Source organism: Mirounga leonina, unplaced genomic scaffold, assembly GCF_011800145.1.
Source record: "Mirounga leonina isolate KUSES-001 unplaced genomic scaffold, KU_Mleo_1.0 Mir_128, whole genome shotgun sequence".
In the NCBI taxonomy this organism is placed as follows: Eukaryota; Metazoa; Chordata; class Mammalia; order Carnivora; family Phocidae; genus Mirounga; species Mirounga leonina.
This window is the reverse complement of record NW_023270320.1, coordinates 6,287,226-6,306,045: the sequence shown is the minus strand read 5'-3', so window position 1 is coordinate 6,306,045 and position 18,820 is coordinate 6,287,226. Positions and strand designations below refer to the sequence as shown.

Below are 18,820 nucleotides of genomic sequence, written 5' to 3'. Positions count from 1 at the left end.
TAGGATTCTATGCTAAATAGCTAGATTCAAGCTATACGTTTATGTTGTATTGAATTTATAAGGATGTCTCAGTAAATTTGCAGATTCAAAAATGGAGTGGAGGGAAAAAGCATCCTGAAAATTTTATCAGGATGAAAAGCACTTATGTGGGTAAAAAATTACTACTCAAAGGAGTCAATGATGAAATAAGACATACAACAAAAGCATGGCCCAAATGCCTACTAAGCTCATATAAGACATCTTATTACTTACTCAACTGCTTTCTTTTGGAATTCATATGAGATATCAGTCAGATAAAGGTTTTTAAAGAAGTACAGAAGAAATTATAAAACAAATGCAGGGTGTTATAAGGGAAAACAAGGACCGTATCAGTTGTAGAGGCTTTTTGCCATTAAGATCATAATTAAATCACTGGTCATTAAAAACTGATATTCTGGTGTTAGATTATATGCATATTCTTTCTTTTTTTTTTTTAAAGATTTATTTATTTACCTTAGAGAGAGAGAGAATGAGTGGGGGGAAGGGCAGAGGACGAGAACCCTCAAGCAGACTCCCCACTGAGCATGGAGCCCAATGCAGCCTCGATCCCATGGCCCATGAGACCATGAGCTGAAATCAAGAGTTACATGCTTAACCAGCTGAGCCACCCAAGTGCCCCTCCTGTGTATATCCTTATAGTCATATACAACATTTAAGATTCAATTTTTTCCCCCAACCTTTTATTTAATATCTACGTGGGCCTTTACTTACCTCTTGTGTTAATTTTGGTATGAACCTCGAGCTGGGGATCACTTGAAACCATGCAAGGCCACCAAGGATAGGTTCCCACCTTAGACCAAACAAGATCGCCAACCTGGAACTTAACACCAGCAGACACTTCTGTTGTTGGAACAGAAGATAATATTGGCTGAACCTATAGGAAAAGTTCATAAAACTTCATCAGCAAAGAAAGTTAAAAAAAAAAAAGAAACTATGAACAAAGTACTTTAAGCATGCTAACCATGTAAAATTTATCTTCAATTATACTTTCCCTGACACTTAACCCTAAGTAGCAAAAAGGAAGAGAAGGAAAATAATGAACCCCACTCCAAATACTGAAAATAGGACTGGATGTTTCTGATGTCTTATTATTGATAAGGCATCTTGAGAATTCACATAATCCATTAAAAATGGTCATAAAAATATTTTTGTAATTTTATATGGTGACAGACGGTAACTAGACTTCTTGTGGTGATCATTTTGTAATGTATTTTCATAACAAATCAATATGTTGTACACTTGAAACTAATATGATATATGTCAATTATACTTCAGTAAGAAAAAGTGGTCATAGTTTTGAAAAGAAAAATAATTCACTGAAAGTATCTACCTCTTAAACCAGCTCCAAGATTTATTTCAGTATAATTTCTGAAATCCAGAAGTATGGAACTGTAATAATACGTATGGAATGTGTTATAATTTAATCACCCTGCTTTCACCTTCTTACACCATCCCTGGTTAGACAATATTCAATAGAGCAACTCACCGGAGGTTCCTCTTTTAGTACTGGCTCTTCTCTTGGTTTTTCTGACACAGTGTCAACCCTCTCATTTGGTCTCTAGGTGAAAAGGTATAGATAAAAAGAACAAAATGGCAGCCAACCAAAGAACAATGACATACACAGAAAGAAATCAAAACTAAATAGCAAAAAAAATAAAGGACATTTATTAACTGAATAATGTAGGTAGTAAGAATTCAACTAGTGCAATACATGATGCTATGTCTTAAATTCATGTTCCATTCCACACCATAGCTAGATCTCATTTCTTATTACTTTTAAAACTTAATGTGTTGATTGTTGTTGCTGTTGTTTTTTTAACCTAACAGGGTGCAGAAAAATGAGCACTCTGAGATTGCTAGTAAGATGTAACTTGGAATTTTTCAGGAGAGCAATTTGGCATGTATGAAAATCCTTACATTTTCAGACTCTGATCAAGCAAATCCACTTCTAAATGTATATGTATACTGAAAAGCACTGAGAGATATAAATATACACACAGAAAGATATGCACACTAGTCCTATTTATAAGAGCAAATATTAGAAAACAATCTAGATGTCCAGTAATTTAAATTAAATAGGGTATAGTATAACTAGACAGTGAAGTAATATAAATATATTTTAAAATGACATGGGGGGGTGCCTGGCTGGCTTAGCTGGTAGAGCATGCGGCTCTTGATCTTGGGTTTGTGAGTTCAAGCCCCACATTGGGTGCAGAGATTACTTAAAAATAAAATCTTTTGAAAAAATAAACAAAATGACATAGGAAAATGACAATATAATGTTATTTGAAAAAAGCAAATTTCAAAGCAGTTTGTATAGTATGATTCCAATCTTGGAAAAATAATTTCTTCTTATTTATTTGTTTAAAGATTTTATTTATTTATCTGACAGAGAGAGAGCACAGGCAGGGGGAGCCACAGGCAGAGAAAGAGGGAGAAGCAGGCTCCCCACTGAGCAGGGAGCCTGATGTGGGGCTCGATCCCAGGACCCTGGAATCATTACCTGAGCCGAAGGCAGCCGCTCAACTGACTGAGCCACCCAGGCACCCCAAGATACTTTTTTTTAATGTGCACGGAAGAAAAATTAGAATACCACCAGGTGATGGAAAAAGTGATTCTTTTGGTATGCTTTTCTGTATCTGTCAAATTGTCTATGATAAACATTATTTTTCCAATAATAAAACCCACACATATGTTACTTAAAAAATAATTTCTGCAACTCTTTGGGAAGGCTACTCAGAAGTATCTATCAAAATTCAAAATATATCACTCTTCAATTGGGCAATTATATTTTAAGAAACTAGCTACAGAAAACAAAATGAGAAAATCTAAGCAGAGGATGGTTAAGTATAGCATTATTTCATGTCAGTAATCTACAGGTCTATCAACATCTTCTAACTTTTTATTTTAAAATAGCCCATATTAAAAGGTTTGATACATTTTATATCAGATTGATAAAAGTAGTTATCTTTGGGGAATGAGGTTAGGGAAATGGTAAAGGAAGATCTGTATTTTTGTGTTATTTGTATTTCCTGTAAAAAGCAGATTACTTTGTAATTTAAAAGATTTTTTAAAACTTCTCACTTGTCAAAGAACAGAACTTAATTTAGATGGCATAAAGAGAGATACAGCCATCAAATTAAGTCTTAATTCCAATTTAAAAATATGGGTAATTCTAGAAGCTACTTAAAATTTTCAATTAATTCAAGACACTTTTGTAAAAACAGTAAAAACAAAGTTTTATTAAAGAAAAAATTGTAGAAAAGTTTGTAACTATTAGGAAATGATAAGCCAGACTAATATCCCAAACCCCAAGTATCAATCGTTTATTCAGCAGTGCCTATGACTTTCCAGGCACTGTTCTAGTAGGTGGGTATGCAATGATGAACAAATACATTTGATCCCTCACCTCAAAAAGCTTACAGTTGAGCAGGACAGACAGACATTAAACAAATAAAAACATACACTTATATAATGTAAATGTATGAAGAGAAATAATGGGGGGGTATATCTTTAAATATGACGGTCAAGAAAGGCCTCTCTGAGAAAGTCAATTATAATCGGAGAATCAGAGGAAGAGTTAGTCAGTCTAGTAAAAAGTGGGCAGAAGAACATTCCAGAAAGAAGGCATGGAACTTGTGAAGTTCCTGGGGTTTAAAAAGTAGAAATTTCAGGAAGGACTTTACAACTGACTTAATTGCCCAAAGAAGAGAGGTTACAAGATGAGAGAGGGGAGGCAGACTATAATACAAGGACCTTGTAAGTATAGTCAAGTGTTTTATATTAAGGTCAATAAAAAGCCACCAAAGAGGATTAGGTAGAGAAGTAACATACACCAATTTATGTTTTAAAAAAATCATGTTAGCTATTATGTGGAGAGTATTTTGGAAAAAAAGGTAGTGGCAACTTGTTGACGGGCACAAAATGTGCTCTGTCAGATGTGTCTGTGGTGGTACCAGGACTATGCAATCTAATAGGACACACTCACTGAGCAAGGAAAGAAAAATCTATGTTCCAATGAAAACTGTTCTCCAGATTGCTCGTATAATAATAAAGCAGTCTGAAATACTGTCCCCATTTGCATAGGCCCTTTGGGTAGCTTCACTTCAATCTACAAAAGTAGCTTAAGCCTTCACCTCAACTTCTCATTCTCAAGCTACCACAGGAAGACAAGGCCACTTGAGGAAGTACATATGCCGCTAAGAAAGCGAGTCATCCTCCTCCGCACATTCAATCTTCATGATGTCTAGGTGTAAGGGATCTCTGTAACTCCTTTTGAGGGCAGATAGATAAGGAGTGACTCATCTTTGCCAAACAACAGAATCCTACTATCATTGTAAGAACTGGTCTGAAGCCCATTAACATTTTTCCCTTTCTGGATTAAAGAAAGGATTTCCTTCAAAACTTTTAATATTCAAATGTCTTATTTTTATTTTATTTTTTTATGGTTTGTTCCAGGATGTTTGCTTTTCCTTCAGGCTAGCTTGAAACACTGTTAAAATTGTTTACAGAGTCATCTTAAAAGGAAAACAATCCCAAGGGTAAGAAATAAGCCTAAGATTTATTCTAAGCTTTCAAGACTATATATATAAAAGAAAGAAAAAGAAGTTGAATAAGGATGCTGCGATGATAGAAAGGAAATATATATTGTAAAATGTGCTAATGCATGAGCAAAACAGAAATCTCTAGTAGGCATAAATGTCTATAGCCATACCACCCTGAATGTGCCTGATCTCATCTGATCTCAGAACCTAAGCAGGGTTGGGCCTGGTTAGTACTTGGATGGGAGAAATATCCAGTAGGCCTTGACTTGAGCCCAAAAGAAAGGGTAAGGAGATAAACCGGTTAACAGATAACATAGTATCATAAACACCAGTTAAGGGGTGAAGTTTTTAAGACAACATGGTCAATGGAAGTCAAATGCTTAGGAGTCAAGAAAAATGAGTCAGAAAATGCCAACAGATAAAATACTTCTGGGTATAACATCCATTTTCCTTTAGTTGTTCAAAGGATAGATAAGCTTAAAAGAGATTAAAATCAAGTAAGGACAAAAGATACCCTTTCTGGTACTAATAGTGTTGCTTTAGGAAGAGAGCGTCAGAGAAAAAGATGACAGTGAGTTAGCTCTCCTTAGTTTTAAATTTTTGATTTTACAGGTATATACTGCTTTTTTACATTTTTAGTTGATTCCATATGGAAAGACCTATATTCCAAGTTTCTTAAATAGGAAAAAAATACGTTATGAGAGCAACTAAAATAAAATTAATTATCCAAAATATTCCTTTTAAAAAAATTTGGCCTAGTGCTTTTATTAAAACACAAGAGCTTTATTAAGATGAATAATATGCATCAAATCTGGCAGAATTCCTAACCCCTAATAATTTTCAAAATATTAAGCAAAATCATACTCTTTTTTAAAAACTTACATCCACATTTAAGGTGGAAAGAAAAATTCAAAGGCAATAAATTATTCATGCATTTTTCTTTTACTTTCTGAATAACTGCATAATCTTAAACACTAAAATATCTGTACAAAAAGAACTTTTTGCATGTGAACAGCTTCTAAGAATTTTAAGACCTAAGACTCTGAATCAAACATAACCTCTAACTTAGTGCTAATGGAACCAAAGTCACTATTTGGCTTTTTATGAGTAAAAATGGCAAGCTAAGAGTTAATGAGACTAGTCTTAGTGGATAAGCCCACTGAGGTGCTGGTGGAAGAACAATGTTTGAATAGGGCCTACACTCACATGCCGGAGGCATGACACCTGCCAAGGAGGAAGACACGCAGAAACACTTCCACATGTTTCTAATTTGATAAGAGGAAAAACAGCTAAACCAGCGTTACAAAATATACAATTTCAATAGTGATCTCAGCTCTTCTGCTGCGGAGATGTTTGGACACATTTTATTGTTGAGAAGATACACTTAGGTTGTTCCAAATAACAGCCACTCTTTAGAAGGCCAAACAGCTCAGAATTGGGAGGAAATATTTGCAAGATCAAATACCAAGAAAAAAGAAAAGAAAAAAGTAATGAGTGAAATCACTATTAATTTAAATGAGATTGTTTGTTCAAGAAAGAACCTATGAGTGGGCTTTTAAGGAACAAAATTATATATAGAAGCAAATCCAGCGTAAGGACCATCATTTCAAACTTTTTCTCCAAGCACCCAGTTCTCATTATGCCTCTCTAAAGCATCTGGGGAGGGGAGCTGTCCAGTGAGAGTCAGGAGACTCTCACTTGAGCTCCTCTTTCATTTCTAAGCCCTCTACAATGCTAAACACCAAGCAAGGGCTTGGACCCTTAGTAACAACCAGGAGGCACAAGGGTATGAAAAATTGAACACTTAAAAGAAACTGTCCTAAGGCAAACAAAATAAATATTGTTCAAGTTAATGAAACCTAATTAAAAAACAAAACAAAACCATAAGGTTACCAAGCCAATTACTTTGTGAACATCACTGGTCCTCTGTACAGTACTGAAGTATGACACTAACAACAAGCAAGAGCCTTGGGAGCTCTAGCTTTAAAGTTCTATTACCAGAATGGAGTACAACTTTTACGGCATCCATTTCTTGTATTTATAATTATTCCCCATGTGTGATAAATTTTAATTAATCAAAATTCAACTAACAAGAACTCTTTTCTCTCTTTGGAAAAAGAGGGAGGAGGGAAGGGAGAGAGTAACAAAGAGAAAAAGGGAAGGAAGAAAGGGGACAAGGTGAAAAAAGGATGGGGGAGGGAGAGAAACAAAGGGGAGAGAGAAACAAAACAAAAAACCCTGGATTTTTGCCAAAAACTCAACTTTCAGGCAACGGTCTTGATAGGAGTTAGTGCAATCAATATCACTTTCTACATCTCTATCTTCAGTCAAACTGATATTCTTTTGCCTCAAGATATTGTAAAATCCTAAATAATGAAATCTTAAATTATGCCCCACATGATTTACTAAAAAAGAACAGAATTCATTTTTTTTTTTTTAAAGATTTCATTTATTTATTTGAGAGAGAGAATGAGATAGAGAGCATGAGAGGGGGGAGGGTCAGAGAGAGAAGCAGACTCCCTGCTGATCAGGGAGCCCGACGTGGGACTCGATCCCGGGACTCCAGGATCATGACCTGAGCCGAAGGCAGTCGCTTAACCAACTGAGCCACCCAGGCGCCCAAAAAAGAACATAATTAAAACTTTTAAATCTTATCTAATCCCTGGATATAGCAATTAACTGAAGGTTTAAGTGATACAAAGAGCTAGGCATAGCAGATATCCAACAAAGAATTGGCTTTAAAATCTCATAAAGTGACTATTAGAAATATCATTGCACTGCTACTAAAAGCACACAATATCTAGTAAACTATCACAGGTTTCCCATGATTTCCCTTTTGTTTCAGTTTCTTTTTAGACATGGAAAGATTTATTAGAATTGCTGCTTTTGGGAAGTGATTTTCCTGAAATTGGATGAGGATCCATGAAAGAATGACTCCATTATTTGTTCTTAGTTTTCTTCCCCTTTTTTTCATTCACAAAGTTACTGGAGTACAATTAGTTTAAAAAGTGTATCCTAGGGGCGCCTGGGTGGCTCAGTCGTTAAGCGTCTGCCTTCGGCTCAGGTCATGATCCCAGGGTCCTGGGATCGAGCCCCACATAGGGCTGCCTGCTCAGCGGGAAGCCTGCTTCTCCTCTCCCACTCCCCCTGCTTGTGTTCCCTCTCTCGCCGTGTCTCTGTCAAATAAATAAAATCTTAAAAAAAAAAAAAAGTGTATCCTACACTAAATGATAAAAATATAGTCAAGGTAAAAAAAATATATATCATTGCACTGTTTTCCTAGATTCCAATAAAACAAATAGGAGATACAAAAAGTAAGCAGACTGTCTTATCCTGCTTCTGATTCCAGACCTATTTCTATTTTGAAATATATTTTTAATGTACTTTATCCATGGAGGTAAAAAGTCTAGTCCGGCAAGTAAAACTGGATATTCTCCTATTGGCTAGATTTTCTAGAGCAAAAGCAAGAAGGACCAACAAAACAGTTCTTAGGAACTAAGCTTTAGCTTTCGTTTTAACCAAATTCAGGTTTTTGTGATTCCCAAGGGTCACAGTGCATCACATACCTTTTCACTGCAGGTCTAGGTAAAAAGTGCTACAGTGAATGCATCTGGAGTACAAAAGGTTAACTTCTCTCCTTCCATATAGTCATTTACTTAAGAAACAGTCTGTATAAGATACTATGTAAACTAAGTTCAGGGAGCAGAGCATTTAATAAATGATTTAAGAAATTAAAAGGCATTTTAAAAACCACTTAGTTACAAAGCCTTCATTTTACAAATGCAGAACTAAGACACCAGAATAGCTAAAATGTCTCTAAATAATACCTTTATTTCTTTACCCAGTTTTATTTTCTTCATAGCACTTAACACTATATGAACTTATATACGTATGTTCATGTGTAGGTACGTATGTATTTTCTCATTCCTCTTATTAAAATATAAGCAACCTGAAAGTAGGCATCTTTAATTTTCATTCATTGCCCTACTTTAATTCTTAGAAAAGTGCCTAGCACAGAGTAGGTACTTAATCAATAACTGTTAAATGAATAAATAAAACTATAGAAAAATGAGAAAAACATATTGAAATATTACACTGAGACTCATGAGAGTCTAGAATTGGTGTAGCCTTTTACTCCAGAAAATGATCACATTTGAGTTGTATGAAGTACTGGAACCCAGTTACCAAGGAAAAGGTGAGTTGGTATGAAGTAAACAATTCTTTAAACAGAAGATAACAAATTAACTTATTCAGGCATACAGGATATAAAAGCAGACTAGTGTTGCCAAAATAGATACTTATTTTCTTCCCAAATCAAAGTCTAGGAAATGTATGTCTTCAATTCATACCATGTATTAGAATACTAACTAAAAACTTCATTCAAGCTAGAACTGATTTATTACATACCTATTAATAAGAAAATTCATATTAAAACCTCAGATATACTAAAAAAAATTCAGCAGCATGCATCTTACCTATGAAGGATGACTCATAAAAATTCCACCTGAAGTTTTTATATGAATACTAATTGATTTTAATAAAAAGAGTTCTTCTATTACTTCAGTTTATTTTGTAGCAAACACACTAGTAATGAGTATTAAGTCATTAACACTGGGAAAAGTTGGTCTAAATAAAGATAAGCAATATAATTAACCATCTCCTTGCCTTTCCTCTTCATCTTTAGAAACCAGTTTATTATAAGCAAATAAAAATAAGTGAAGCTATTAGACAAAGAAACATAAGCAGCAAGGTTCTTAGTGTCCCATGTTTTAAAAATATTTCTTCACTCTAATCATGTCCATTCATTTAGTCAAAAAATTTTACTCAGCACCCATTATAACATCCCAAACTCCTTGCTAGGGATTAGAAGAAAGAAGTTACCAGAAATATTTAAATTTGAAGGGATAAAAACTGAAAAATATCTCTTGGACTTCCAGTAAATCTGAAATATTACAAAATTTTTCAAAAAGATGTTTCAACTTACATTTTGTTCCTCTGGTTCTAATTTGGGGATTTTGTGTGACTTGCGCTCTTCAGATCTAGATGAGTCATGCTTGTTGCTTTTTTTCCTCTTTTCTTTTCTGCTTTCATGCTTTGATTTTGTGTGCTCACTTGCCTGTACTTCATTTAAAAGGTCTCCACAAAGGGAAGACTCAAACAATTCCCTGCCATTCTGGATAGTTTTGGTTATTTTTAGTTTAATTTCAGGTGAGCCAGTCTTCTTTGGAATCACAGTTTGTGGTACCGAAGGAGGAGGTGGTGGCTGTGGAGGAGAAGGTTTTTCCAGAATTTCATGTGGTCTTGTGTTTGGAATTTCTGAATGGTAATAGTCAGTGGGGCTAAAGTTTCTAACTGCACCAAAGCCATTGGCTGATCCATTGGGATACTGATTATATGACTGGTATTTGGTTTGAGTTTCATACATGCTGATTGATGGTGGATAGCCATTTGTGAGTGGAGGAAGATCTTCTGTTGTAGGTGGGTACTGAAATCCTTGCTGCAAGGTAGCTTCATATGGTGTCTGGCCACCATCTTCAACAATGTCACTGTTGTTATCAAAGGCATCCTCCTGACGGATGTTGGCGGAGTCAATGAGTTGAGGTGGTTGCTGAATTGTGTTTCCCATGATCCCTTGCATGAAAGAGAAAGAGAAATCCATTGTTCTGCTCCAGCATCCTTAACTTTCCCTTTCTCTCATCGGGCCTAAAGTTTTAAAAGAGGAGATTAAAAAGTATTAATATCCTCACAGGCTAGAGGCTTATCAATTGAAAAAGAATTTACTAAAATATCCTGTACCCAATTTTCATATCCAGATACACACAAACACTAAATATTTTTAAAACAGGCAGCCAATATAAATCTGATACAAGTCAAATGCTTTTTACCTTAAATACTTATCTATTTGAAACTCTCAATTACTTTCACAGTTTTAGTAACAAAATTTTATCCTCTTAGCAAACATTCAGAATAGTTTTGCATTCCTTTCTGTTTCCCAAGTTAGAAATGGTAAGTCTCAGGTTAAAACTGGTATTTGCAAAGTAAGCAATGTTCTGACACATATAAATTAGGTTCCATAGAAGCTTCTTTTAAATCACTCATGTTTTGTCCAGTGGGGCTCTTTGTTGTTACAAAAAATAACAAAATCTTATTGCAAATATTTTAAATACAAAAGTAAAAAGGCCTAGGGCGCCTGGGTGGCTCAGTTGGTTAAGCGACTGCCTTCGGCTCAGGTCATGATCCTGGAGTCCCTGGATCGAGTCCCACATCGGGCTCCCTGCTCGGCGGGGAGTCTGCTTCTCCCTCTGACCCTCCCCCCTCTCATGTGCTTGCTCTCTCTCATTCTCTCTCTCAAATAAATAAATAATCTTTAAAAAAAAAAAAAAAGTAAAAAGGCCTATTACTCCTCCCTCTCCATCATTCCCATTCTTTTGTCATGGATAACCGCTGTAAATACTTTGGTGAGTATTCTTCCAAATCTTTACATAGTTACATACAAAATTTTGAAAATAGGGTTGATTCTGTGACTTGCTTATTCAACTTAACAATATATCCTAGATATCTTTCTACATCAGCATGTATAATTTTCATATATACTTTTTTAAATAGTTACACAGTAAACACCTATGGTATCTATACCACAATGTACTTAACCATTTGTGTACTGAGAATCATTTAGCTGCTCACAATTGTTTGAAATTATAAACAGGTCTACAGGAAACTTTCTTGAAACTAGCTCTTTGGGCATGTATGTATTCCTATTGGACAGATTTGAAATTTTAATAGATATAGCACAGCCTGTAGAACTGTTTTGCGGTGTCAATTTACCATCATACCAGTAGTGAGGGTGCCTGATTCTCTATAGTCTTGATAGTATTAGTTGTTTTTAACCAGCAGCATAAATATAATGATCTGGGGTAGTTTTACGAAATGTACATGTCAATCAATGTCTATCTACTGAGGAATCTGATTTGATAAATCTGTGGTAAGGCCTAGAGTCTCAATATTTTAAGATCACACTCCAGCCGATTCTGATGCACCCTCTTAGTTGGCTCATTGCATTACAATCTTTGCATTGTAGTTATTGCATTATACTCTTACGATTACTGTACCCCCTCTAGAAGGTGCCTAAAGATGTTCACATTATGTAACAATGTTGTAATATAGATAACCATCTATTATGAAATGCTCTAAGACCACTCTGTGTTGTCATAAAGTTTGATAAGCCCACATCTTGAGACAGGATTAATGGACAGTTCAGATATTATCTTGATTATCTCATAAACATTTCTTCTAGAAAGCTCTAAGGCAGAGAGGATTTCTCTACTGCATTGAATCTGATGAACTGATTTTAGCTGCCTGGAATACTGTGAAGAAGGACTATGAGGCTACAGTCCAGTTTGATTCTATGACCAATTAATAACGCCTACGATCTTGATTCTAGTAGGAATTACCATAATGATAAAGCACGTAACCCAAAACAGCAAACAGAAGAGGGAAATGATTGCTGATAATACACTTTTCAAGGCATATCTGATTAAACAGCTGCTGTTTACACTGTTAGCAAATGGAAAGAATTTTAGAAGTTCTAAAATTGCAAACAAATGAATACAAGAGCATACAGGAAATCAAACTGCCCATATCGCTCTATAGTGAGATGGGGTGCAGGGAAGTGTTAGACAGCACTCTCATTTTTTAGCATCTACTCTGGGCCAAGCACTTTATACATTATCTCATTTAATCCTCATAACAACTTTGCAGGATAGGCATGGTGACTCCTGGTTCATAGGGAAAAGAAACTGAGCTTCAGAGAGGTTAGATGCCTTGCTTTAAACCATAAAGCAAAGGGGGCAGAATAACTATTTGTATCTAAGTGTGTCTGACTCTACACCCCAAGATTTTTACCATGCTACGACTTCCACTTCACTCAGCCATAACTTCTGAGAGGATGTGATTCTTTTGTTCATGCTCTTTATTCCCGATCACTGCCAAAATGACAACTAACTATTCTATAGTAACGGCCACTAACAAATAGCGCTTAGTATGTACCAAGAACCATTCTAAGTGCTTTATATACAGTACATTCAATCCTCCCAACAACCTTTAGGTAGATGTTAACCTTAGTTCTCCTTACAGACTGGGAAATAGAGGCACACTGAGGTTAAATGACTTGCTCAGGTGCACAAGGCTAGTCATTAATTGACAGAGCTGGGATTTGATCAAGGCAGTTTGGTTTCAGAGTCAGTGATGCGAATAACCAGCGTAACATACTGGTAATGCTGATAAATGTTAGGAATCACTTCTTTATGCATAGCTGAAGAATTGAAACATTACCCTAATTTGACCCTTGGCAAAAATGTATAGCTTACAAAGAATGGTATGTTCTAAAATTCTGTAAACACACGGGGCCAATAAACAGGTGGAATTCAAAAGTTCTTCAAACTTCCAACTTGAAGACAAGTTAAATACTGACATTTGACAAGATGCAACCTGTGTTTTTGGTTCTCATAACTGTCATATACAAGATCAGCTTCCAGATTAGTCTCCCAAATTATAGTCTACAGAGGTTTTCAGGCATATGTATTCAGAGACTAAGGTTTTTGATGTTTCTGATTTAGTTCCAAACATGAACTTTTTTTTTTTAAAGATTTTATTTATTTATTTGAGAGAGAGAGAATGAGAGACAGAGTGCACGAGAGGGAAGAGGGCAGAGGGAGAAGCAGACCCCCTGCTGAGCAGGGAGCCCGATGCGGGACTCGATCCCGGGACTCCAGGATCATGACCTGAGTCGAAGGCAGTCGCTTAACCAACTGAGCCACCCAGGCGCCCCAAACATGAACTTTTAAGGGGTTTGGTATTTCCCCCCTTTTCTCCTCTAGTCCTAGAACTAAATATTTCGTTTTAGTTTGAACTAAGGAAATAACATTACATCTTACAATTATATAGGAGTTTACAATTACACGCAAGTATTTTCACATGCGTTCTTATTTGATCCTCAAAACAATCCTGTAAGGCTGACAGGACAAGGTGTTAGCTTCATTTTTCAGATGACTACATTTAATATTTGAGATGCTAAGTTTTCCAAGACCAAAAAGCTCATTAGTGATTAACATGAAAAAGAATCAACGTCTTACCTTCTGATCTTGCTCTCTTTACCACAATATCTAACTGCCACAGAATATCCAGCTACCCAAAGACAATCATACTATAAGAGTCATATGTTCAAAACTGAATGAACTGTCTTTGCCCTAGCTCAGTTTTCCTTTCAGACTACCCCAGATTTGTCATTGCTTCCACTATTTTTCTAGCTTCCCAAGCTAGAAGCCTCAGTCATGTGGGTGGCTGATTCTCCCCTCTCTATGAAGCCACAAAATGAGGCACTGAACAAATCTTGGAGTTTCTTCCACTGAATTCTCTGATTTGTTCTTTGATCCATGTCAGGCCAAGCCCTCAGCACCTTAATCCTGAACTACGACAACTGATTTTCTAGATATTTCTCATCTTTAACTTCTTCCTGCATAGCAGTTAGAAGATGTGTCCTTAAACTGAACTTTGATAAGTCTACTCCCATTCTAAGAAACTCTAAAGCTCCATATTATACCAAGTCCCTTCCATGCCTTTCAAGGTCTTCCATAATCTGACTTTCCTACTCAACTCAAATTGTATATGCATGAATAAACTTTTCTGAGCATCCACGGGCCCAAATAACTATAAAATGTGGCCTTGCTCACATATTACCCTTTGTTTAATCCAATGAAGCAAAGTTTTATTCCCATTTTACAGATGTGAAGAAATGGCCCTCGAAAAGATCAAGTGATTTGCCCTTAATCACATAGCCAACAGAAGTTGAAAAAAATGGTGAAACTCAGATCTTCTAACTCAATACAGTACTCTACTCGGCAGCTGCCACCTCTTCTGCAAATTATCCATACTCTGCATTTCTTTCCAATATGCTCCATAGCCACAATCCAAACGCATGTCTGACAGCTTCCCTTGTATCTCACAAGCATCTTAAAATACCTAATAATGAACTTAGTTTTTATTCTACTTCCATGTGTCCTTCCTCCAGTCCTTCCTATGAGGAAAAAAAAAGAAACCTCCATCTATCAGTTGCCAAAGCCAGATATCTGAGACTCTGATACATCCCTTACCCTCACTCCTACTCTTCCCCAATGTATCAGTAAACTCTTGGAGTTTTATCTCCAAAGTATACATCTCATATTTGTCTATTTCATTCCATATCTTTTCTTCTTCATGCTAGTCCAGTCTCCTCACTTAATCTATTCCATAGCTACCTTCTCAGTCTTCATGCTTCTTCTCCTGCCTATGATCTATTTTCCCATATAACAGCCAGTCCCCTTTTAAAAACTAACCCAATCATTTGACTACCCCTCAAAATACAGCAAGAAAAAGGAATTATTGGGCATGTACTGCATGGAGCACTGGGTGTTATACGAAAACAATGGATCATGGATCATCACATCAAAAACTAATGATGTATTGTATGGTGACTAACATAATAAAATTTAAAAAAAAAAAGTATCTTAGGATTTCTCTTCCATAGGAGATCCACAGGACAAGAGGGGGCTCCTGGATCTTTTGAGACTGAGAAACATGGTGAGACCATGTTTTATCTGCATATTACTTCCTTCTAGATTTGGGATTCCTGATGCAGAAGTTCCAAGCAGTTCAATCCCTCCTTAGCTGATTTTTGGGTACCCCCTCATGCCTATTCTCATTTAAACTTAATTTTCATTTAAATATAAATTTGAAAAATGAAGCTGAACACACTTTTGGCTCTAGTTTCTATTCAGAAAGTCTGAATCCTTCTGGAGGTCAGTACAGATAGATGCCCTAGAGCAGCAATTTTTGAGATTTTTCCACCATCCTTTTCTGGGACTCAGCTGGGAGGAGAAGAAAAGGGAAGGGGCAGCTGGATCATTTGGCTGAAAGGTTCTTGAGCTTGAGGAGGGTTCAGATTTTAGTCCATTTTCACTGGAAAACTGTATTCACCTATAGACCCTGTGGGTGAGCAGGGGCCCCTGGGCACTGCACCCTCGGCCACCACCCAACCCATATTCTGCCTTGGGCCCTGCTGCTGCTGAAACAGAAATGTTTCAGGCTTGTAGATCCTCTGTGCCATTTCTTCAGTAATGGTGACCACAATTATAGAGATCATTCCAAGTCACTCATTTACTCATAGCAGTGATAGTCTTTTGTGAATTCTTGTTCAAATTCCTTCTGCTTATGGTGTGACTCTCGTTTTCCAGAGAAAGCAGTGAGGCTTTGGGGTTTTTTTTAATGATTATTTAAGCTATTCATATGTGGTGGCAGTGGGACATCTGTTTAAAAGTGCACATTATTTTAATGTAATTGTTTTGTGGATGGATCACCTTTGGAAAATATTTCATTCTCTATACCTGCAACCTGTTTCATGATAAGTTGATACATTGTCCTTTGTAATTTCCGTATTTTGTGTTTGTACTTTTTCATTCATTTTAAACACAGTTCATGTAAAATAGAAATATTTTATACTCCAATGCAGTGTTTACCTTCTTTTGGTCAGCTCTGAAATATCCATAATCTATACATCTATATCTAATCTGTTTTAAATTTTATTTGCAGGTTCATTTGCCATTACTGATCAATTGCATGCTGAATTTAGTTCTTGTTCAGAAAACACTTCAGTAAAAAGTAGTATAAACGTAGGGGAAGGTTGTTTCCCACAGTTTTGTTATATTGTAACAAATAGACTATATACTCTAATATATATAGCTATATTATGATACAGGGGAAAAAAAAGGAATTATTGCTATACTCAACACAGATGACTCTCACAATGTCATTTTATTTTTTATTTTTTTTATTTTTTAAAAGATTTTATTTATTTATTTGTCAGGGAGAGAGACAGAACACAAGCAGGGGGAGAGCCAGGCAGAGGGAGAAGCAGGCTCCCCGCTGAGCAAGGAGCCCGATGTGGGACTCGATCCCAGAACCCTGGGATCATGACCTGAGCCGAAGGCAGCCGCTTAACCAACTGAGCCACCCAGGCGTCCCTCACAATGTCATTTTAAGTGAGAGGCCAGACAGAGTGATTCCATTTATATAGTATACAATGTGATTTACATAAGGTTCAAAAACAGGGTAAAGTTAAAACTAACTCTATGGAGGGGCGCCTGGGTGGCTCAGTCAGTTAAGCATCTGACTTTGGCTCAGGTCATGATCTTGGGGTCCTGGGATCAAGCTGCATGTCAGGCTCTCTGCTAAGCGCGGAGTTTGCTTAGAGATTCGCTCTCTCCCTCTGCCCCTCCCCCTGCTCGTGTGAGTGTTCTCTCTCTCTCTCAAATAAATAAATAGACTAACTATGGAGACATCTGTCAAAATAGTACTTGCTTACCTGGGGGGGGGGGGCAGTTGTGGTGGGCTATAAACACTGGATAAGACCAAAAGGGAGGTTTCTGAGCTGCCGGTTCTATCAGCTAGTTATATTTAACATACTGATCTAGATAGTAGTTACACAGTCTTAAGCAAAAACAAAAGAACAAACCTTCAGGGTCTTCCCAATGCACTCAAATAAAATCGAGACTATTTATCACGGCCAGCAAGCCCCTGCATGGTCAGACGCCAGTTTACATTTCCAAAGTCATTTACCAGCACTCTCTGCTGCAAGCACTGCACTCCAGCCGCATGGGTTTCCTTTCAGTTTCTCAAATGTGCCCACTTCGTCTTTGCTATCAGGATGCTCACGTGTTCCTCCAGCTACCTGAACACACATAATCCCTCCGAGAGGCCTGCTGAGGTCCTGTATTTTACTCCTTTATAGCATTTGCCATAATATGTGTTATACAAACATGTGTTTACCTTCTTATTGTCTGTCTCCCTTACTCCCTTACTGCTCTAAAAAGGCGGACATGGGTAGAGACCATGTATGTCTTGTTCAATATCATTCAATCAATAAATGAAAGAAATAGTCCCTATTCCTCTGAGGGCTTATAACTAGTATACCTCCATTTACCTGCCAGATTTCTGGGGATATTACCCTACAGTATAACTTTACTCACCCACTAATTCCTTGTTTGATAAAAATGTGTTATGCTCATTATAAAAAATAATAAATAAATAAACACGTATTTAAAATATTCATACCCATAGTTACATGGTCAACTGATCTACCACAAAGGTGCCAAGGTTATTCAAGGGGAGAAGACAGTATTTTCTCAACAAATGGGGCTGGAACAACTGACTGGATATCAGTATGGAAAAACTGAACCTCAACCCTTACTTTACATTATACCCGAAAATAACTACAATTAGTTCGTAAACCTAATACTAAAGTCAAAATGATAAAACTTCTAGAATAAAAACATGGGACAAGATATACCACTGGATTAGGCAAAGATTTTCCTAAACAAATACCATGAACTGTGAAAGAAAAAGACTGACAAAATGGACTTCAAAATTTAAAACTTCTGCTTTTCGAAGGACAGAGTTAAAAAAAGAAAAAGGTGATTTAAAAATGGTAGCCATGAGAACAGGGGAAGATAGGGGAGTAGGAGGATCATGAGCTCTCCTTCTCCCACAGACACACCAGGATGACAACTACATGTCATGCAACTCACTCTGAAAACAAGCTGAAGACTAGCAGAACAAATCGGTCACAGTTAAAGACATAAAGAGAAGGCCACAATGAGAAGGGCAGGAGGGGCAGACATGTGGTCAGGAACCAAACCCCTCGTGCAGTGACCTACAAGAGGGAGGGATATCACAGGCACAGAGGCACTCCTTGAGGAGGGGATCAAGCCCCTGTACCAGGAAGACAAACCCCCATAATGTCTGGCTAGAAAATCCTGAGCTTAACTCTGGGAGATCCAGAGGGCTACGCAAAATCAAGACTTTGCTCTTAGAGGGCCAGCACTATGTCACTTGGTCTGAGACCCAGCACAAAAGCAACAGTTTGAAAATTGCCTAGGTTATAGTGAAAGAGATTTATCAAGATTTAGGACATATGCTGCAGGGGCAGGGATCTGTAATGGCTTTCTATGGGACTGCAACTGCTGGTGAGTCATTTTTCTTGCTCTCCTTCAGCCTTGCTGGTTAGACACTTGTAGAAGCCAGGCCTGACACTCTCCATCTACCCAGCTCACTCCACTTGCCGGCTCTGCAGTTCCCCTGTGGACCTGCCCCATCCAACCCACCCATCCCAGCACGGGCCCCTCCAAAGCAGCTCCTACCCCACCACA

At 37.0% G+C, this 18,820-nt stretch overlaps 1 protein-coding gene across 4 annotated transcripts in view; it reads right to left on the bottom strand.

Moving 5' to 3' along the window:
• The window catches only part of NSD3 (nuclear receptor binding SET domain protein 3), a 118,480-nt gene that overhangs the window by 62,519 nt on the left and 37,141 nt on the right, over positions 1-18,820 (bottom strand). For all 4 annotated transcript variants that reach the window (XM_035004023.1, XM_035004020.1, XM_035004022.1 and 1 more), the window contains exons 2-4: positions 9,568-10,286; positions 1,526-1,597; positions 751-913 (exon numbers count right to left, since the gene is read on the bottom strand). In XM_035004023.1, coding sequence (XP_034859914.1) covers positions 751-913; positions 1,526-1,597; positions 9,568-10,242 — 910 coding nt within the window. In that variant the 5' untranslated portion in view covers positions 10,243-10,286. The remainder of the gene's footprint in view (positions 1-750; positions 914-1,525; positions 1,598-9,567; positions 10,287-18,820) is intronic.